The sequence below is a fragment of the Cyprinodon tularosa genome, unplaced genomic scaffold, assembly GCF_016077235.1.
Source record: "Cyprinodon tularosa strain WSP-4 unplaced genomic scaffold, ASM1607723v1 ctg102, whole genome shotgun sequence".
Lineage (NCBI taxonomy): Eukaryota > Metazoa > Chordata > Actinopteri > Cyprinodontiformes > Cyprinodontidae > Cyprinodon > Cyprinodon tularosa.
In genome coordinates this window covers 1,426,659-1,449,831 of record NW_024037805.1, presented here as the reverse complement: position 1 = coordinate 1,449,831, position 23,173 = coordinate 1,426,659, and the positions used below count along the sequence as shown (strand labels likewise).

Below are 23,173 nucleotides of genomic sequence, written 5' to 3'. Positions count from 1 at the left end.
GCCATCAGTTTGGGGTCCTTGGCCTGGAAAACGTTGAAGACCCCTGCTTTAAGGTAGAATGATGTAGAAATCAATAGACTTGTTCACAGCAGGGGAAAATTAGGAGGGTTATCAGAGAAGCAGGTGCATCTGCCCACTCCAGAGGGCCCCACATACTCACCTTTGGACTCCATTGTGAATTGGTTTGAACACATTATAGTGAAATTAAGCATAACCAATATTTTTTATGTTTCTGAACATTTCTAACGTCTAATTCAAAATAAAAATTCAATTTTTATGAGTTTTGGCCTGTTCTATTTATCCCGGGGGGTGGGGGGGTTCGTTCAGTTGGTATTTTCCTTTTTATAAATTAATTTTTATGTTTTTATTTGTTTATGTTTATGATGCCGCTTCATAAGTTGTTTTTGTTTTAACTACTTTTTTTGTTTTTAAAGTTAACTTAATAAAATGACTACGTCACGATGCCGTAACTGTTTGTGTGTGCGCAGTTTAAAGAGGAAGCGAAACTGCCTCATTTCCGCTGCAGCAGCTACAACGGTCAAGTGAAAAATAAAAGTAAAATGCGGTCGGAGAGGACGAACTGAGGCCCGGACAGCGAACATCTTCACTGATTCTAACGATTCTGGTTTTGTTTTTAATAGACCTCCGTTACTAAGTGAGCTTTTTATCGAGGAGGCAGATTGAACCGATTAAGGGTCGTTTTGAGGTGAACGCGTCCGTTCCCCTTTGCGCTGAATCCGCCTGCGTTTAGCCAGCCTGCTGCTACCAGACATGGGAACCAGACCGAGTCGCCTCCAGGAGGACCCGGTTACCTCTCCCTTCGGGAAAGACTCCACAAAGCGGGATTCCTATCGCAGAGCCCGGTGTGCCAGGCCCACCAGCCTCGTCGTGGATTTCTCGGTTAGCTTCGAGGAAACGGAGCCCAACCGGAGCCGATCGGAGGAAGGCAGCGACTCGGACCTCGGGCAGCATGGAGGAGCGAGCGCCGACGGCAGCCCCGCCGATCACCGCGGGTTACCCTCCGGGATCAGCCCAGCGTCCCCGGTGGACGACAACAGCAGCAGCGAGGGGAAACCCGAGGAGGACGGCGGCCTGAGCCCGGAGGCCCCCGCGGAAGCAGAGCGCCAAGCCGGGGAGGAAACAGGCCGCGCGCCCCACCGCACGTTCTCCGAGCGGCTCCCCGGGAATCGGCACTCCTCCTCCCGCAGCGTCGGTAATAGATCAGCCCGGGTCCGAGGCTCTCACCAGCGGCCGGTGTCTGAGGCTTGGATCGGCCTCTACCGCGTTAACAACCGACATGGCAGTAAGTAAAACACCTTAGAGGAATGTCTGTTAATGTGTTTTTATTTAATATAAACACCGATCAGGATGTTAAGTTATCTTTTTAGGCCTCATCTGTCATCATCTTGACAGTTTACAATATATAAAAAAAGAAATAAATATTCTATGGATCCGTTTAAATCCTTTTATTAGACTTATTTTCTTTCAAATAAATGTATAAAAGTACATTAAAGTAAATGCTGGTTGTTAAAATTAAAAACTGAAAGTTTTTACTTTTGAGTTGTTTTCATAAAAAATGGTTAAAAAAAATGAAAATATTCTGTATTTGACGAGATTATGACCAATCTGAGCCAACACTAATGAACCCTGCTCTGTGATTGGTTAATCTCTAAGGTAACCATCTCTAGTTTAAATGCTTTTAGAGGATAAAATAAGAAAATACTGACTTGTTCTTATTCAAATGCCTGACTAGTATTTTGGCACAGATTGCTTAACATCAGATGATGTTGATATGTAAGAAGTTTCCAATGTTTATGGTGGTTACATAACAGTGAAATATTCCCTACAAGTTATAAAAATGACAATGTTGTTGATTTGTAGCATAGGATTAATTTATCTAATTAACTACAAAAATGAAGATATGCTAAAAGAAAACAATGTATTTCAATGTTTTTATTGAAAAGTTGACAAAGCATCCGCCTGATCATTTCAGTCCATCGATTAATGCAGCAGGTTTAACCATATTTATGTACGTTTATCTGCAGGTTTAAAACTGAAATCCTCATTATTTAACTTAAGAAATAATAAAACACAAAAGGCAAATAAAAACTCAAAGGAAATATTTCTATAACCGTATTAAAAAGGAAAGACTCTCCAATCATGCTTTCTGTTTTGCTTTAAGAAATATTTAGAGGGGGGGGGGATCAGGCTATGTATAATATTTTCTAATAAACTATCATGAGTATTTAATCCTATAGATTACATTGCTTGATTGAACTAATTGCGTATTTCAGTTCAATTATACTCTGAAACTGAAATGGATTATTTGAGGAATTTACATTCCTGCACACATAATCTCTTCTCTTGTGCTTGCATGCTGGCTAAAATCATCAGAGACCCCTTTGTCTGCAGCAGAGCATTGGCGTAAAACCATAAGTGGTGACACACAAGCTCGTTCACATCTCCAGTCTGTGTGACAGGGGTCGTTCTTTCTAATCCCCCTCCACTGAAAGTATATAAATATATTAAAAAAGCACATTAAGCAACCAAGCGTTGTTCTCCTTTTAAAAAAGGGAAGATGTTTGCAGAAGGGTTGATGGCAGGGTTGGATAATCGGATATGAGCAGATGGTGCTTGTTGTGACTGAAAGCGTGACATTTTCATCCCCAACACTACAGTGTGGTAAGTATCCCAGGCCAGGCCTTCAGCAAGTGTAGGGAAATGGGTCACAACTTGACATGCTGCCTCACTGCAGCGGCTCATGGATGGAGGAGGAGGAGGGGATGTAGGGCAGCAAGGCGCTGTTTCTGCCTGACTGTCACATCCATGAATGGCCCGTCGGAGGCTTTCCCCGAGGCGTGACTCACTGTTTCATGCTGATGCTTACAGTCAAACCAAGCCATTTCAGGTCAGCCTAACTGGAGCTCACATCTTCAGCTCTGTGGCTCGATTCATTTCGACGGTTTGTGGTTTTATCTGCTCCTCGGTGCTAGCTTCATGCTGCCTGCATGTCCAAACGCCAAACATGCTCCGTCATGTACCGTTTCTATGTCTCTGCCTGACGAGGTGTGCTAATCTGAGCTCTCCCTCTGCAGATATCCGCTGTCCTTTCTGCTCCAAGCCTTTCCCAGGCGGTCGGATCGAGGATCACCTGATGAGCTGCCTCACCTCTCCTCCACTACCTTACAACAGTAAGCGTCTCGTAACGCTGCGCCCCAGCAGCTGTGCGTCTGTTGCTTTTTTTTAAAAAGCTGATGACACCCGCCGTTCAATTGTCTGCGTTTTATTTACAGCGGACGTGCTCAGTAAGGACAGCGGAGAGTGCTCTATCTGTTTGGAGGATTTGGTGCAGGGGGAGACCATCGCTAGGCTGGCTTGCCTCTGCGTCTACCACAAAAGGTATAAAGAGTTACTCCATGCAAGGCTGATATACAGATCTGTTTTATATGTGTTTGAAAAGGGTTACCCTTCAACATATCTCCCAAGTATTGTGTGAAAATCAGAATCGCCTTCTCTCAAAAGTTTCTAAAAAGCTGCACTGTTCACCAGAGCTTTGTCAACACCTGATTTTTTTTTCGCTACAAAGGTTTAAAGATGGCAAAACATCAAATTTAAACTCATTTCTGGATACTTGAACAACTGAAGCTATCTAATTGACTTAATATGTAGAGTAGAACATTAGCCCAAAGTCACAAAGCTGCTTCTGCATAACAAAACACATTTTTTATATATTTAGGTGAAGAGACAGAGCTGATAAACTCAACAAAGAGAAAAGGTTGCACTTTATTTACACCCATATGAGAGTTATTAGAGCTGCTTCTTTGCTTTCATTATAATGTAATGTGCATCTTGGCTAAATGATCTCATTATTTTATCCAGCTCCTTTCAGACTGGCTGAAATGGTTCAGCTCAATACCGAAGAGGGAAATAAGGAGAATTAGTTTGGCTGAAATGGTGTTTCCGTTAAAACAAAATTAGGCTGTTAAAAACAATTTAAACTCTTAAAAAAGGGAGTGAAAGCCTCTTTGTTGGTATTACTTTAATAAAAATGCTTCTTTTAGCTCATGAAAGGCTTTTGAAATGATTTTCGTTGGTGCTTAGAGGCGTTAAGGGAGGAACAACTCCTCATCGTCAGTTTCTGCCACAGATTCTGGGTTGTGATTTTAGAGGAGTGAAAATCTGCTGGATTTCTTGCATTAACGCCTGAATTTAAATGGATCTGAACCCTTTAAGGTTGGATGAAGCACAGCATGAAATACCAGCTGTGATATTCCAGTTTTCCCTAAACTGAAGTAGCCGATTTCCACCATAGTAGAAATGATTTTTTGTTTTATTTATTAATGATTAAATCAAATTAAAAGGATGTTTATTGCATCAAATTAAAAGGATGCTATTGATTAAGATTAATGAATTACAAGATTTTACAGTATATGTTAAGATACTTTTTTTTATGCTTACCACCACTAAAATTGAAAAAATTAAAGAAAAAAAAATGGAAAAAAGTTGAATGTTGGGAGAGAAAAAAAATTTAATCATGTCCCAGTCTTTGCATCCAACTGATCATATCAATGCAGTGTTTTTTGCACCATGTTTTTCTCTCCCAATTTTACATTTGATCACTGCTGCACTTTAAGAAATGAAAATGTTATGAGAGCTATACAAACGAAATATGATTTTGTATAGCAAGTACAATCTGTCTAAAGGCCAATTTATGCTTCTGGCGCATAGCCTCTGCAACCGTTGAATCCGTCTCAGTACGCCCCCCACGCAGAGGTTCTGCACCTCAAAAAAAACCTGACTGCGCGTCGGACGATCGCAAACCCACGCAGACCTCGAGCGGAAGTGCGCTAACAAAAAGCAGCTGTGATTGGTCCTTGCTATGCCTTTCCGGCTGTCTGTGTGGTCGTCCATCTCAATACGGTGCCGAGGCGTGCCATTTTTAAAAACCGAGGAACAACTACAATAGACAACTACGACAAAAGGTTAATAGAGGAGGTTCAGAAGTACCAGTTGTACGATGCCTCAGACAAATTCTATAAAGATGCCAAGGTCTCTGCCAAGATGAAGTTCCGCCGAAGTTCCATTAGGGTTGTCACGATACTAAACTTTTCAACTCGTTACCGATACTAAGGAAAATATTCGATTTTTGATACCACAAGGATAAAAACAAAGACTCCAAAATTCTACACAAATATTTTCATTAATAAATAAAATACAATAAATAAATACAATAAAGGTTGTATGCTGTGCACAATATTAAGCAAGCTTGATAAAAAACTTATAAAATTAATTTTAAAAAAAGTCTGAAACTGAAAAGTGCTCAGAATTATTCAATCACACAGTGTTCTGAAAGTGCATTGTCCTCTATTCTGCACTTTAGATGAAGGACTGCTTAGGTGCCACTGGTGGTAGCACTGTTTCGATACTTTTAAAAACGGGTATTGTATCCGGATACAACATTTTGACAACCCTAAGTTCCATGCACGAGTTCTGGAATAGGCTCCCACTTGCGTTTTGGCTGGAAACTGTGCGTCTCTAGAAATTCCAGACCGACGGTGCAGAAGCATACCTGCAAAACTGGTTCGCCACCAGAACCAAGCCACATTTAAAGTGTGCGGTTGGAGAAGTCTAATCTGCCCTTTAGTCACTAATGAGTCATTTTCTAAGCTAGAAATCAAAGCCTCCACTATTAATTAATGGCAGATACGCCTGCAGTTAGGAAGGAAGAAAGGACATTTTAGATGATAGGTTAGGTTAACGTATAAATTGGGGGAAAAATGATAATAATAATAAAAGGAGATGCATTAAAAGGGAGGAGGTGTCTGTGGCTGTTTTCTTCATTTTGTCTGATGTTGGTGCAACAAACTTAAAAAAAAAAAAAGACCCAACTCTTTTTGGCAGCTGATTTCTTCATCCATCTGTAATTTCCTCTTTTTCCAGGCCATCTATTGACCAAATGAAACGTTTATTGCCGCCACTTCTCTGTAAATGTACCTCTAATAGCTTTAGATTTAAGATAAAACTTTCCTTTCTCACTTTGATATTCTTTCAGTGGAACGGATTTTAAACTGGCAAAGGTCATACTTCGGTAGAAAGTTGGTGAAAGACAGATTTGTGAAAATGGTCTTTAAACATGCTTTTAATCGGTATGAAGAAAACTTTTCATCATGTTTGGAAAGGTGACGTGCAATAAGGAGGAGAAATTTGGTTTATCAAACGTTTGAAAAGTTAACATCTGTTTGCTTCTTGTGACCAGTTATTCTGACGTTACCTGAAGACTTTCAGTATTTTTTTTTATTTTGATTTCAGTCATTCCTTGGTAGAATGATAATTATAAAGCGGTTAAATGACTCCTGGTGTGTTTGCATGGTTCCAGCACATTTCCAGCCTCGCCTTAACAACCCACTCTGGCTTTCCCCTGCTTCTCCAAGCTTTCCCATTTTCTTAAGCAGCCTTAAAGTATGAGCTTTATTAGCTCTTGTCTCAGAACGGAGACGCATCCTGGAATTGCATCATGGCTGAGTCTTTGGGGCAAGCAGCTTCATGCACAGATCGGGAAAGCCACGTAATTTCCTCACATGGAAAAGCTGAGATGATTAGCGCTTAGATTTACTTTCCATGGAAATTCATGCAAGATCAGACGGATAAGTAACCCCGCGTTGGTTTCCGGTTGATGGGAAGTTTGCTTTAGGTTTTGAAGGTGGGGTTGTTGATCTGACGTTTTTGATTTCCAAACGGAGAGCGGAGGAGTAAACAAATCATATGGGTGGAAAACATCTGAAAGGAGGCGCGCCATAAAAAAACAGCAAATTATGCACTTAAAAAAGAAAAAGATGATTAAGACATTGTTAAGGAGCTCTAGCTAAAAGGTGGGCTTTATATTTTTATTTCTCACAATATTTGTGGTAATTATTCTGAAGTTAAAAGGGATGCAAAAGAGATTCAAAGCTCCTTTTTAAGGCAACTAACTGCACCTCACTCGCTTCCCCTAAACATAGACACTGCTATTAATTAAACACTCATTTCTGAACAGGCTTCTGCTTACAAGACGAAGATTAGTGTGAGGATGAACACAGATCAATTAAGCAAGAAGCCCAAAGTCGATTTTCTACTTTATAACCACAGCTCTGCCACATTTACATCATCAGGGGCCGTTCAGATTCAATATGAATGTAATTACCAGATGAAATGGTGCATTAAGATAAAATCGATCACTCACTTCACTTTATTTTTTAGCAAATAATCCAACATTAAACAACAAAACAACAATATCAAAACAAAACAAAAACAACAATTTACCAAAAAACAGGAATAGGCTGAAGAAAAGCTTATTATTGCCTACCCTGTTTTATACTTATAACCTTTACAACCTACCAGGTTCTTTACTGCGTATATAAATATTCAGATCTACATAACATAGGATTTTATCATTTTACATTTTAAAGCCCTTTTGAAATTCACCAAGATAGGACATAACTTGAAATCATCATTCAATTCATTCAACATTTTCACACCAATAACTGAAACACATCTAGACTTTATCTGGCTTTTCTCTTTTGCACATTCAAATATAAACAAACCTCCCAAATTATATTTCTTCTCTCTTAACTTAAATCATTTCTGAATACCTTTAAACTGTAAACATTTTGCTCTAACGGACCAATCAGAGGGCAGAAAATGCTGAGGTTAGGGCGGGCCTGCTAGCTGATCCTGTGGGGTAAATCTGAAATCTGATTGGTTGAAGAAAACGTTCCTCACTAATATTGTTATGGTAACATCAGCCAGAACTGCTGATTCTGAGGGGCAGATTGGATTTACATAGCAACACACTGAAATCTGATTGGATAAAAAATATAGTAACAACATAAATGTAATGGAAGCAGCGCCGCGAAGAGAAATGCTACAAAATTAAGAGAATGGATTGTTTGGAATAAATTAAAACTGTTTGAAAGAAGAAGATTAAAGCTTTAGGTTATGAATGTAGGTTAGTGATTCTGATTGATTTTAATCGAGCAGCGAAGGTCCTGATTGCCCGCCCCTGATTGGAATCAACCACTTTCACAATAAATCAGTTCTCACCACGATGAGACATTTTTCCTAAATAAAAATAAATGCTGTGATTGTTTTTTCATTGTTTTCATGTCCTTATATCTAACATTTTGTGATAAATCCATAACTTGTCATCACTCTGTCCTTTATTATCTGTCCTTACGATGCTTCTCTAAAACTGAGCATCATCTGCAGTCAAACTTTACTGGTTTTCAAAGCAAACATGAAGCGTGGAAGATAATGCATTTTAAATGTCCATTTGTAATAATCTCATGGTGTAGCAGTGCTAAAGTAAACATCCTTGGCGTTATAAAAGCAGTTTAAAACCCATATCGACGTGAAGCAGCCCCATCAGACGTCTTCCTGCTTTCTAACTAGGAGTTGTTTGTTCTTTGCAGCCAACTGCAGTGATGACATGAACTGTTTCCTCAGATTCAGGAAGGAGATTAATGCCTGTGGGCGACACCTCAGTTTGCTACATTAGCACGAGTTAATCAGAGGCCTTTGCTCGTGTTTACACCCCTGAACCTTTCTCTGCTCCGTCTGCCTGCAGCTGCATCGATTCCTGGTCCAAGGTGAAGCCCTGCTGCCCTGAACACCCCTTCAATTGACTCGCAGGTCAGGTGTTTGAAGCCCAGCGACCAGCTTGACTCAGGTATGTGGACGGTAGCTAGATGTTTCTACATGTATAGAGATGTTGTTGGACTCGGCAAGATATTCTGTTTTTGTAGCATTCCTGGTTAAGAAATGTAAATATTCTTGAAAATAGAAATAATCTGATAATAATCTGAGCAACTTTACACTCCATTAAGTCGGCTAATTTGCTGCTGCTGATTATGCATGCTGACGTAAGGAGGTGGGCGGAGCTACAGGGCTAATGGTGTATGTGTGCAGGATAAAAAACCTTGTTTGTTGCTTTGAGGGAAAAAGTGAGATCTAAATTCTTCTCAGTTTATCACACTGAAAAGTTCCATGTTTTGATTAAAAAAAAAGAATCTTTATTAGAAAAAATTAAACATTTATATCACTTAGACTTAGAGAAACGTTGTCATTTTGCATACACAGATTGTATACAAAACTAAATTTCCATTTCTTAAAGTGCAGCAGTGCTAAAATGTAAACATGGTGATCAAATGTAAACATAAGAATGGGATATGATTAAGTTAGTGATATTCTGTTAAAAATACCAGAAAGGCAACATGGACAAAATCACTTGGACTTTCTGCTTATATCTTCTGTTATAATCTTAAATGGATGAAGCTGTGATTGCTGATGTGATGGAAATCTGTCTTTCTAAATAAAAAAAAATAAAAAAAGAATGGGATATGATTTACAAGTTGACCTGCGTTTTGAACAGCATATTTTATGGAATTGTGGAGAGCTCATCATGGCGGCCGCCACAAGGCGCCGCCATGATCTCTGTCTCTCAGCAGCAGATCAATAGTTTTCTCTGCTAACATTTTTGACCTTTTGTTGGGACACCAACCAGTTTCAAAGCACTTCCATTAGATCAAATAAACCAGGGTGCAGGGCTAAGGCAAACGACATCAACAACCTGCAGTGGTTTATGCCAATTGTTTACCATTAAGCCTGGTTTATGCTCGCTGTGACGAACAGGGTGCAAGGGTTCGTGTGCCAAAAGTTATGCAATCTGCAAGCGGCCACACCGCTAGGACATGGACCTCTGAATTATTTTAACTTAGAAAAGGCTGCGTGTTCCAGCTTCGTTCCAAATGGGAGGATATAAAGTTCTTCTCCTTTGACAAGTTTTCCTTTACTGACATCAGATGGTGAAGAAGGTTGAAGTGGAGCAGTTTGGTTAAATGCAGAGTTTTTACTGTTTATTCAGTGTCTGCAAACAGCAGAAGGGAAGAGTTCACTGACCCAGCTGGTGGTAAAAACAAGGATCTTAGTTTGTTTCCATCACATACAGCTTAAATAAAATCTGAAACTATCACTTGTAGTCGACAGAGAAACCCACGTAGAGCAGTAATTATATCAAAATTGTTTAAAAATGCATATAAACATTTTGCATTAAAAGTCATATTTAAATTTCTAATTATTTTGGCTTAAACTTGTATATACGTGTACTCTTTAGCAGACCATATTCTCCCAAAAGTTAGAAAATTTCTATTTAAAAAAAAAAAATTCCTGTCTTAAAATCTGTTTGTTTTTTTTGTTATCTTCTGCAGGCCGGTTAGTTATACGTCAGCTTGTACACCTAAATTCGGCCAATCATGTATCAAAGGTCATCTGTCAATCACATGTTTTAAGTCATAGCATCTTGATTCATAGTCGCAACGCTTGAAATAAGAAATAAAATCATTTCCTTTCCCATTGAGTTCCGTCCCAGTGTTCACAGGGATGGACGTCTGTGTCTTCAGCAGGCGTAGAGCTAACAGAACTGGCAGCGTTGCGAGGCAAGGGCTCAAACATGTACGGCTGTAAGCCTTCTACACCAAACCAAGCTTCTGCCGCCCTGGCGTCCTCTTCCACAACATCTTCTTCCCCACTTTCCTCCTCTAAATAAAAAATGGATGACGGAGGAGACTCATCCACGACCTCCGACACTAAACTCTCCTCCTCTTGCATGTTTCCTCTGTCCATAGCGTTCCTTGACAGTGTCGTTTCTAAGTCACCAATTTAGTGCTACTTGGTCCCAATGGAATTTCCCATTGGGAACCTGCTAGCACTAAGTTGTTAACTGGTTAGCAAGATGCTGCCGACAAACCAGCCACAACCAAAATGATTGCGAACCGTATGTCACAACAATCCCGCCCCCTTGATAAACGACCAATCACATTCACTTTATTCGCTCGTGTAAATAAGGCACCTCTAGGGAGAATTCGGAAACGCAACGGTTGGAACAGCCGCTTCCTTACGACTTTAAGATGAAAATCCTATTTTCGTCTGTCAATATGCTCTATCCAGATCTACTCAGGTGGAAAAGTTTTATTTTCCCCTGGTTTAACTTTATAAAAGTTTCTAAAAAGTCTCTAAAGTTCTAAAAGTCTTTCTAAGGAACCTTTGGCTATCCAGTTATTAATCAAAAATAATAATAATAATAATAAACAGATTAATTGCTTTGAAAGATAATTCTTAGTTGCAGTCCCAGTTCTTTTTCATTTCACGTCTTGCCCAGGACTGCATATAGATGTGAAGGCAGCCCATTGGGTAATGCCTCTGAACTAGAGCTGGACCGATGTCTGTCATTTTTATCTGATCAGGAGCTTTGCCACGTCTGCTTGTTAGTCGCGTTGATAGTAAACAACCCAAATGCACTTCTTTATATTCTGATAATATTTGCTGCATTAATGTCATAGTTTCTAATGCAGCATCATCCGTACTTGGTTTTACTGTAGACCGTTAACGTATTTAATCATAAAGAGTTGTGGCGGCTGGAGCAAAAACCTCCGAAAGCCAAAAAAATTTGCTTGTTTGTTGAACCGTCAATGGTTCCTTTACATGCAGATGGTGCAAACACACTGCTGATGGGTCTTTGTAGGTGCTGGGCTGCTGAAAGGATCAGATGGCTTTAAGTCTTATTTAAGGACAAGGATCAATCCACTAAGGGAATTCATTTCATAACTAGAAACACATAAATGGGTTAAATTAAAAACCCAGTAAGCTCGGGTTTGGTTTAAGCTCAGAGCTGATGTTACATAACATCTCTTCCAGTAAATGTTTGATCCTTAGAATAGTTTCCTCAGCATATGTAAAGAGAGGAAGTTTGAATCTAACACTTTACAGATTAAATGTGAAGCATTTTAACCAGCTACAGATTTTAATAACTGATAAAAGCGGCTCTTTACTGTGGCTCAGATTAAAGTTGTACTGCATCATGTTGCTGGAGTTGTTTCTGTACGGTAAACTGAAATATGCTATGATGATATACAGGTGCTGGTCATAAAATTAGAATATCATGAAAAAGTAGATTGATTTCAGTAATTCCATTTAAAAAGTGAAACTTGTATATTATATTCATACATTACATACAAACTCATATATTTCAGATGTTTATCAAGTGGGAATGCTTATGCATTCCCACTTATTGTTTTTCTGTTTTTCTTTATTATTATTCCTTAGGTTTTTCTTCGTTTAACTAGTTCAACAGTTTTCAGCTGATTTAAACAAATTTGGTATCAAAACGTTCAGCTTGTTCAGGAGAATTCTGCTATGACTTTTGGTAAAGATATTGTTCGTAGTTTTCACGATATCCAGCTTTTTCTGCGATTTTTGGCCCCATTGAAATGCATGTAAAACTTCAAAAATTCCACTAAATCTTCAGCTACTTTGCTCTTTAACTACTTCAGCATACTTTCAGCTAGAAACACCATTCAACTTTTAAAATGTTTCCGTATCTTTCTGCTATTACTGTTTAACTCGGCTTTCAGCTAACTTTTACAGTTTTGCTTCAGTGAAGCTTCAAACTTTTAAACAATTTTTACAGATTTTCAAATTTATAATGGAAGTCTATGGACGGAATGTTCAGCTGCTAGAGTGTGCCACTCTAGCGTTTTCAAACATTTCACTCATGCCGAACAGCTTCAACTCACTCGCTCATTTTTTACTCTATCTAGATAAATTTTACATCAAAACGTAGGGATTTTTGTCAGGATTCAGGAAATGTAACCCTCATTTGTGTGGCATTTACGGTTTTCCGACAGTTTGGCCCAGACCACGAAGAAGTCCACACTTCTCCAATAGAAATCCAATGAGAGCTCTCTGAAAATCCGAACTGAAAATTCAAAAAAACAGACTTTTTCGTATCGCTCCCATTCGGGAACCGTTCGACGTAGCAACACGAGCCTTGTGGAAGTTGTTCCTCAGACCTTCCTAGCACTCACATTGAAGGAAGTGTGTCGATATCTTTTATCGTTTAGCTAGGAAAAAGGTTTGTTCGGGGGTAACAAATCTGTCCGAACCCCAAAATCAGGATTTTGACAATTATACACTTTTTTACATCGTCACCACGCCTAGACGAAATATTGTAGAAATATGAAAGTCACCCCAGTTGTAGTCCAAAGATGGCTGACGCTCACGGTGAAAGAATTTTTTGAATACCTAATACGGTTTTGGCTCACCGCTCGTTTGTTCGGAGGGAAAGTTTTGCTTTTGAGAGTTCTGCTCTACCATTAAGCTGCATGTTATTCAATGAGACCAGCAGGATTTCTCAAACCTTTTTATTCCTCCTTCCCATTAAGGTTGTGAATGAGCTACATCCATGAAAGTTACCCCAATCGGAGACAAAGGATAGCTCTCGCTTAGACTGAAAGAATTTTTTAGATACCATTTACGGTTTGTCTTCAGCACTTGTTTGTTCGGAGCTGATAATCCCATTCAAAAAAGCCTGAGAACTAAGGAACGAAAGTGATGCGCATGTCTCTCTGTCACTGACAGGCTCGTTAACGTCGTCAAGGTAACCGTGCTTCAAAGGATTTTACCTCCACCACTTTAAACAGCACATTTTAATCTAATGGAGGGAGACAACACTGATTTAACATTAGGAAGTGGATACAATATGACTACTGGCCATGACCCTTCCCTTCACACGCAACCCTGATAGACTTTCAAAATAAGACTCCGGGGACCCTTCAAAATAAAAGCTCCTACATTAAACTCATATTTTTTTCCCAGCATATGGCTCAACATTATGATCCAAACTCAACCACTTTTTTAAAAATAGACTCTAGGGGTTTTTCAAAACACACCCCACAGCAAATTTCAAAATAAAAGCCTCCCATTGCCACTTCATCTACTGCCCTAATAACAGGGGAAAGAGTGATTTAATGATTGGAAAGTCATCAAGTATCACTGCTGGGTCTGACCCTTTTCCTCAACACACAACCATGCTAGACTTTCAAAATAAGACTCCAGTGACCCTACAAAATAAAAGCCTCTATATTATACTTGTGTATTAATTGATGCAAATGGCTCAGCATTATGACCCAAACTCTACCAGCTTGTTTCTATTAGACTCTAGGGACCTTTTCAAAACATACCCTGGAGTGAATTTCACAATAAAAGCCTCCCATTGCCACTTCATCTTCTGCCCTAATAACAGGGGAAAGAGTGATTTAATGATTGGAAAGTCATCAAGTATCACTGCTGGGTCTGACCCTTTTCCTCAACACACAACCATGCTAGACTTTCAAAATAAGACTCCAGTGACCCTACAAAATAAAAGCCTCTATATTATACTCGCGTATTAATTGATGCAAATGGCTCAGCATTATGACCCAAACTCTACCAGCTTGTTTCTATTAGACTCTAGGGACCTTTTCAAAACATACCCTGGAGTGAATTTCACAATAAAAGTCTCCCATTTACGCTCTAACAGAGCATCTATTCACCCAATAACATGGAAAACAAGTGATTTCATATTTAGAAATGGATTCTATATCACTGCTGGGCATGACCCTTCCCTTGACACACATCCATGATAGACTTTCAAAATAAGACTAAAGGGACTCTACAAAATAAAAGCCTCTTTCTTACATACACTCATTCATTGTGCCGTATGGCTGGTAGCTATGACCCAAACTCAACCAATTTCTTCAAATTACACTACCAAGGCCTGTTGACCACACACCTCAGTGCATATTTCTTAATCAGGTTCTAAGATTTACACTGTAATAAAGCATCTGCTAACCTCGTAACATGCAGCCTAAGCCTGCCAACGGTGCTGTCATCAACACAGCGGCTCATAACATGCAGGTTAGATTTTTTGATAAATTCAGCTCCTTAAGTTTTATTAGCTCTCTTTTTATAAGCTTCTCTCTCTGTCCTTCCTGTGCTTCTTATGGTCAGTCTTGTACTTTGGTTTGTGGATTTTCAAGCTTCTAAGGATGACACTGTTTTCTCTATGCTGATCAACTGACACATTTTAATTAATTTCAATTTTTTTTACAAGTCTTGACATTTCCACATATGATTTCAGACTTTAATACTTATTATACATATTCAACATTTATCTTCCTATCCTTAAGCTACTCATTTTTGTCTTTTTCTAGTTGTGTGAATGCTGTAGGCATTCACACTATTGAGATCCTGTTTCTCTTTATCAAGTGGGAATGCTTATGCATTCCCACTTATCAAGTGGGAATGCTTATGCATTCCCACTTATTGTTGTTCACTTCAAATTTTTCTGACTCTAACTAGTCCCGCAGTTTTCAACCGATTTCAACAATTTTGGTATCAAAACGTTCAGCTTGTTCAGGAGCATTGTGCTATGTCTTTTGGTAAAGATATTTTTTGTAGTTTTCGCGATATTCTGCTTTTTCTGCGTTTTTTTTGTCCCATTGAAATGCATGTAGAATTCTTAGATTTCAGCAAAATTCAGATAAAACTTTATCATCTTCGACTTTTAACTACTTCAGCATACTTTCAGCTAGAAACACCATTCAACCTTTAAAATGTTTCCGTATCTTTCTGCTATTACTGTTTAACTCAGCTTTTTGCTAACTTTTACAGTTTTGTTTCAGTGAAGCTTCAAACTTTAAAAGAAAATTTTAAGATTTTCAGATTTATAATGGAAGTCTATGGACGGAATTCTTCAACTGCTAGAGTGCGTGCTCTAGCTTTTGAGCTGTTCTGGTTTTTCTGAACAAATTATTCTCATTCCCTCATTTTTAACTCAATTGAAATAAATTATACATCAAAACGTAGGGATTTTTATCAGGACTCAGGAAATATAACCCTAATTTATGTGGCATTTACGGTTTTCCGACAGTTTGGCCCAGACCATGAAGAAGTCCACACTTCCCCAATAGAAATCCAATGAGAGCTCTCTGAAAATCCGAACTGAAAATTCAAAAAAACTGACTTTTTCGTATCGCTCCCATTCGGGAACCGTTTCACGTAGTAACATGAGCCTTGGTGAAGTTGTTCCTCACACCTTCCTAGCACTCACATTGAAGGAAGTGTGTCGATATCTTTTATCGTTTAGCTAGGAAAAAGGTTTGTTCGGGGGTAACAAATCTGTCCGAACCCCAAAATCAAGATTTTGACAATTATACACTTTTTTACATCGTCACCACGCCTAGACGAAATATTGTAGAAATATGAAAGTTACACCAGTTGTAGTCCAAAGATGGCCGACGCTCACGGTGAAAGAATTTTTTGAATACCTAATACGGTTTTGGCTCACCACTCGTTTGTTCGGAGGGAAAGTTTTGCTTTTGAGAGTTCTGCTCTACCATTGTTCTGCATGTTATTCAATGAGACCAGCAGGATTTCTCAAACCTTTTTATTCCTCCTTCCCATTAAGGCTGTGAATGAGTTACAGCAGTGAAAGTTACCCCAATCGGAGACAAAGGATAGCTCTCGCTTAGACTGAAAGAATTTTTTAGATACCATTTACGGTTTGTCTTCAGCACTTGTTTGTTCGGAGCTGATAATCCCAGTCAAAAAAGCCTGAGAACTAAGGAACGAAAGTGAAGTGCATGTCTCTCTGTCACTGACAGGCTCGTTAACGTCGTCAAGGTAACCGTGCTTCAAAGGATTTTACCTCCACCACTTTAAACAGCACATTTTAATCTAATGGAGGGAGACAACACTGATTTAACATTAGGAAGTGGATACAATATGACTACTGGCCATGACCCTTCCCTTCACACGCAACCCTGATAGACTTTCAAAATAAGACTCCGGGGACCCTTCAAAATAAAAGCCCCTAAATTAAACTCATATTTTTTTCCAAGCATATGGCTCAACATTATGACCCAAACTCAACCACTTTTTTAAAACTGAGACTCTAGGGGGTTTTCAAAACACACCCCACAGAAAATTTCAAAATAAAAGCCTCCCATTGCCACTTTATCTACTGCCCTAATAACAAGGGAAAAGAGTGATTTAACGATTAGAAAGTCATCAAGTATCACTGCTGGGTCTGACCCTTTTCTCAACACACAACCCTGCTAGACTTTCAAAATAAGACTCCAATGACTCTTCAAAATAAAAGCCTCCGTATTGTACTTGTGTATTAATTGATGCAAATGGCCCAGCATTATGACCCAAACTCTACCAGCTTGTTTCTATTAGACTCTAGGGACCTTTTCAAAACATACCCCAGAGTGAATTTCACAATAAAAGTCTCCCATTTACGCTCTAATACAGCATTTATTCACCCAATAACATGGAAAACCAGAGATCTCATATTTAGAAATGGATTCTATATCACTGCTGAGCATGACCCTTCCCTTGACACTCATCCATGATAGACTTTCAAAATAAGACTAAAGGGAACCTACAAAATAAAAGCCTCTTCCTTACGCACACTCATTCATTGTGCCGTATGGCTTGTAGCTATGACCCAAAGTCAACCAATTTCTTCAAATTACACTACCAAGGCCTGTTGACCACACACCTCAGTGCATATTTCTTAATCAGGTTCTTAGATTTACACTGTAATAAAGCATCAGCTAACCTCGTAACTTGCAGCCTAAGCCTGCCAACGGTGCTTTTATTACCACAGCGGCTCGTAACATGCAGGTTCAATTTTTTTTATAAATTCAGCTCCTTAAGTGGTATTAGCTCTCTTTCTATAAGCTTCTCTATCTGTCCTTCCTCTCCTTCTTATGGTCAGTCTTAAACATAGGTTTGTAGATTTTCAATCCTCTAAGGATGACACTGTTTTCTTTATGCTCATCAACCGACACATTTTAAATAATTTCCCAATGGTTTTGCCAAGTCTTGACATTTCCACATATGATTTCAAAATGTTAAGACTTATTCAATACCATTGTCCTCAACATTTTACTTCCCATCCTTAAGCTACTAATTTTTTCTTCAACCAGATAAGATTAAAGTTTTTCTTTGTAATTTCTTTTCTACTTCAGCTAATTTCATACTTTTCAGCCTATGTTGTGAACTTTGGCTTCATTCTGCTCTGTTTCTGGACAGGAATTAAGCTTTTCTGTTTGCTGCTAATTCATAACACGCCTGACATGTTTCTGGAAAGTAGGTAAACCCCCCTTCAAAATTTCTTTATACATTTTTCTAGAAACTTGGGAGACATTATATTAAGACCCTTCTAGTGCCCACATTCAAGACATTTTTTGATATCATGTATGGTTTGGCTGTGCAGCTTTTAAGATGAGTTTGTTTCTGCCATTTTACTGCCAAATGATTCTACCCTACAAAATCTTCAGATGATTCAATTGTTTTCTGCAGTTTGAATTTTCTGATGACTTCCTATCTCATTTTCATATGTTCTTCAGGTAATTTCAGCTTTTTTCATTCAGCAAAAGCATTCCCACTTTGATGTTTCTCCGAAACAGCTTTTTCTAGTTTTGTTTAATTTTGATGATTACAAATGACAGCAAATGAAAATCTCAAATTCATCATATCAGAAAATTAGAATATTACTGAAGACCAATAAAAACAAAGGATTTATAGAAATGTTGGCCAACTGAAAAGTATGAACATGAAAAGTATGAGCATGTACAGCACTCAGTATTTAGTTGGGCCTCCTTTGGCCTGTATTACTGCAGCAATGCGGCGTGGCATGGAGTCGATCAGTCTGTGGCACTGCTCAGGTGTTATGATAGCCCAGGTTGCTCTAATAGTGGCTTTTAGCTCTTCTGAATTGTTGGGTCTGGTGTATTGCATCTTCTTCTTCACAATACCCCATAGATTTTCTATGGGGTTAAGGTCAGGAGAGTTTGCTGGCCAATTAAGAACAGGGATACCATGGTCCTTCAACCAGGTACTGGTAGCTTTGGCACTGTGTGCAGGTGCCAAGTCCTGTTGGAAAATGAAATCTGCATCTCCAAAAAGTTGGTCAGCTGCAGGAAGCATGAAGTGCTCTAAAACTTCCTGGTATGTGGCTGCGTTGACCCTGGACCTCAGAAAACACAATGGACCAACACCAGCAGATGACATGGCACCCCAAACCATCACTGACTGTGGAAACTTTACACTGGACTTCAAGCAACGTGGATGAAGTGCCTCTCTTCTTTTCCTCCAGACTCTGGGACCTTGATTTCCAAAGGAAATGCAAAATTTACTTTCATCAGAGAACATGACTTTGGACCACTCACCAGCAGTCCAGTCCTGTTTCTCTTTAGCCCAGGCAAGACGCTTCTGACGCTGTCTGTGGTTCAAGAGTGGCTTGACACAAGGAATGCGACAGCAGAAACCCATGTCTTTCATACGTCTGTGTGTGGTGGTTCTTGAAGCACTCACTCCAGCTGCAGTCCACTCTTTGTGAATCTCCCCCACATTTTTGAATGGGTTTTGTTTCACAATCCTCTCCAGGGTGCGGTTATCTCTCTTGCTTGTACACTTTTTTCGACCACATCTTTTCCTTCCCTTCGCCTCTCTATTAATGTGCTTGGACACTGAGCTCTGTGAACAGCCAGCCTCTTTAGCGATGACCTTTTGTGTCTTGCCCTCCTTGTGCAAGGTGTCGATGGTCGTCTTTTGGACAACTGTCAAGTCAGCAGTCTTCCCCATGATTGTGTAGCCTATAGAACTAGACTGAAAGACCATTTAAAGGCTTTTGCAGGTGGTTTGAGTTAATTAGCTGATTAGAGTGTGGCACCAGGGGCCATCAATTTTGAACCTTTTCACAATATTCTAATTTTCTGATATGATGAATTTGAGATTTTCATTTGTTGTCATTTGTAATCATCAAAATTAAACAAAATAAACATCTGAAATATATGAGTTTGTATGTAATGTATGAATATAATATACAAGTTTCACTTTTTAAATGGAATTACTGAAATCAATCTACTTTTTCATGATATTCTAATTTTATGACCAGCACCTGTACTGCAGTAATTCAGCTCTGGGACGACCTCGGCTGCTTTTGGATGGATTGAGGAGATGATTGGTGTTGATTGGCATCATTCATGCTACAAGATAAAAATAAAATAATCTGCTATCTGTTCGTCCGACTTCTCAACATATCAGCGCAGTGGTTGGCAGGATGATACTCGGTTTACACGGTGCCATCAAACCTACGGAGCCCCTAAAGGGACATGGAGGAGGGAAAAAAAGAACTTTTGTGAGATCCCGCAATACTTTTGCAAGATCCTGCAATACTTTTGCAAGATATCACAAAACTATTGCGGGATCTCACAAAACTATTGCGGGATCTCACAAAACTATTGCGGGATCTCACAAAACTATTGCGGGATCTCACAAAAGTATTGCGGGATCTCACAAAAGTATTGCGGGATCTCACAAAAGTATTGCGGGATCTCACAAAAGTATTGCGGGATCTCACAAAAGTATTGCGGGATCTCACAAAAGTAAATTTTTTCCTCCATGTCCCTTTAGGGGCTCCGTACAAACCTATCCAATTAATAATTGAAAAAAAAAAATCTAAAGACTAATCAAATGGCAAAATAATTGTTAGTTGTAGCCCTACGTGCGATTCTGGATTCGCACTTCAATAAAAATTCAATAATAATTTATCAATCCTAAAGTGGAATTAAGTATGTATCCCGATGTGTCGCGAACAGTAACAAACATCATATATTGCTTTTTTTAATATATATATATATTTAGCTTAATAAAACCTCAGGATATCATGTCGTTGCTGCGCTGCTGCAGTAATGCTGCCATCTAGTGGTTGGGAGTTTAAACATTCTATAAAGTAAAGCAATGAAAGGGACGTTTGGCTGTGAATATTTTTATATTGATTCCATATTTTGAACCAGCATCCATTGATATATTCTAATGTTGGTGTGTTGAATCGATACGATCATCAGCATCAGATATATTGCATCATTTGAAAGATTTGTTTTTTCTTGCACCGCTACTAAATGGCAAAGCTAAAATTAAGAAGGCATATTTCAGTTTATTCATAATGTTTTGTTTTTTACCCTTAGACTGTTTATAAATACCAGGTGTAAGAGAAATATGAAGTAAAATATATTTTTGTTTTGTCTTCACAGGAGATTACACCGCATCGCAACAAAACCCCAATTAAAAATCAAGAATCAAACAAGCAAAATTCCTATTTCCTGTTTTTTAGATGTGAAAGTTGACCTTGGAACCGGTTTGACTCTGGATCGACCCGTTTAGACTATACCTGCCAAATACAGATGTTCAAACCATCTGCTCTAACCCGTTTATGGTCTAGATGTCCGTGTCGGTTCTTTGGACCGACATCCTTCGTCTCCTCTGTGGACGCGCATCACCACAGTGATTTTAATGATCATCTAAGGAACCTGTGGAGCGATGGAGTTTCAGTGACCGGCGCCTCTCCTGTGTGTTTCTGTCTCTTCGAATCGGGACCACTCATTTATCAAGTATTTTTATTATTTTTTGTTTTGCAAACAGACAAAAAGTATTGGCCCAGGCTGTGTGTGGGATGAATGTTTCTCTTCCTCGGCTTTTACCCGACGTTAACCAAATCTTCAGCTGTTACAGGATTACCGCTCTGCCATTAGATCGGTTAAGAGCTTATTTTTGGTGAAAAGGGGGGGCTGCTGCTACTCTTTCCTTTTCCTCTTTAGTTCTTCTCTTCCTTTAAACATTTCAGGGGAATTTTTTTGGGCTTTTTATTGTTTATTCTTAAAGTTAGGCCAGTTTTTGTTTCCTATCGACGGCTATTTTGATTTTATTTTTGTTACTGTGCTACTCGGTGGTTGTTTAGGAAGATCGGGGGCATTTCACAAGGTGACAGTAGCACAAACTTTGGCACCAACTGGAGCACTTTTTTATTTTCCTCATACGGTCTGGGATAACCTTGAGTGTGCGCGCGCCTGGATGATGACCAGGGCCTGAATATGTCTGTATATACAATAAAGTGTGTATCTGTTGTACAGATGGGTTGGTGAGCCCCCCCCCCCCCCCCCTTCTGTTTGGTACTTATTACGAATGCGGTTTGGATTTCTGTCCCCTTCTTTTAAAAAGTGGTCACCGGGGGGCGCTGTTTGGGTTTGTTTTCTTTTGCGGCGGGGAGCCGATGCCAGATAGCGTGGGGATAAATGGACTGAGGGATGTATCTTCGGGGGCATGTTTACGCCGTGTGGCATCTGCCTCTTTTCACAACACTGGAGGCTATGGACAGCTGATGATTAATAATTACATACTCCTCCTTTTTCCACCCTGCTTTTTTTATTTTAAGGATATTTACACACCTTTCATGATTACTGCTAAATGTTTCAGGTTGCTTTTCTTTGCCTTTTTCTATTATCTGATTTGCCTTTTTTCTGGTGAAGGGACTCTAAAAAAGCGAGCCCAACAGCGAGGCTGTGCACAGGCCAGTTCAACGAACAAATTGCATTTAGCTCTTTCCATCTCATGAGTTTTTAACTCGAGACAGATCTGTTCAGAGGACCAGAAAAGCTTTCTGAGGTCTTTTTTTTTTTACTTCTGGTCCACCTTTCTCTGCATTTGGAGGTGCTATGACTCGCCCAACCACTAGTGGGCAGCTCTGTGCATGTTTCTCTTTATATTACATCGCAGACATATATATATATATATATAAATATATATATAAAAAGATGCCAAAAGTTTGTGTGTACATTGGGAGTGTTGTGTGAGCGTGTGACGGGATGCATTGGACATTAGGTGTTTCATTCGTTTTAGAGTTATGATGTTGTATTCTCTGGCTGGGAGGGGCGGGGCGGGATGTTTGTTTATGCTTATGGAGGTTGGATTGTCAGCAGTCCTAACCTCCCTAAATTACTCTCATTTACTTTGTTACCCTCTGTGTGGTGCAATACCTCAATTTTTTTTCTATTGTATTTCTTTGCCAATGCTAGCCAAATGCTATGTGTGTAAAACCAGCTGTTTTCCAACCAAGGAAGGTGTTTTTTTTTTTTTGTTTTAATGAATCCCTCAAAGATTTGGTTTTGAAACCCGGGGCTCCACGTCCGCCTCGCGCTTTTTAAAACAGACGTATTTGGTGAGAAACTTTAAAAAGGGGTCGGTTGGCTGGATCTGCATCCTCGGGATATGGACAATCCGCCTCCACTCTGGTATTGAAAGCAAATTGAACTTTATTTATTATTAAATTGTAAATATGTAATACAGTTCAAGAAAATGGCTTGGTCCTTGTCTGTTCAATTATACTGTTTCTAAGCTCTGATCTTTTGTATGTCTCAGAAATTGTTTTTATATGTATTTTTTACAATAAATATGTGTGAGAGATGTCGTCTGC

At 39.2% G+C, this 23,173-nt stretch overlaps 1 protein-coding gene across 1 annotated transcript; it reads left to right on the top strand.

Moving 5' to 3' along the window:
* The first annotated feature begins 504 nt into the window (after nt 1–504).
* zgc:66427 (uncharacterized protein LOC406256 homolog) lies at nt 505–23,166 on the top strand. Its single transcript, XM_038279624.1, has 5 exons — nt 505–1,303; nt 3,096–3,191; nt 3,294–3,399; nt 8,603–8,704; nt 20,958–23,166. Exons 1-4 carry the CDS (start codon nt 772–774, stop codon nt 8,658–8,660), a joined length of 792 nt encoding a protein of 263 aa, XP_038135552.1. The 5' UTR covers nt 505–771; the 3' UTR covers nt 8,661–8,704; nt 20,958–23,166.
* Nucleotides 23,167–23,173: the final 7 nt, after the last annotated feature.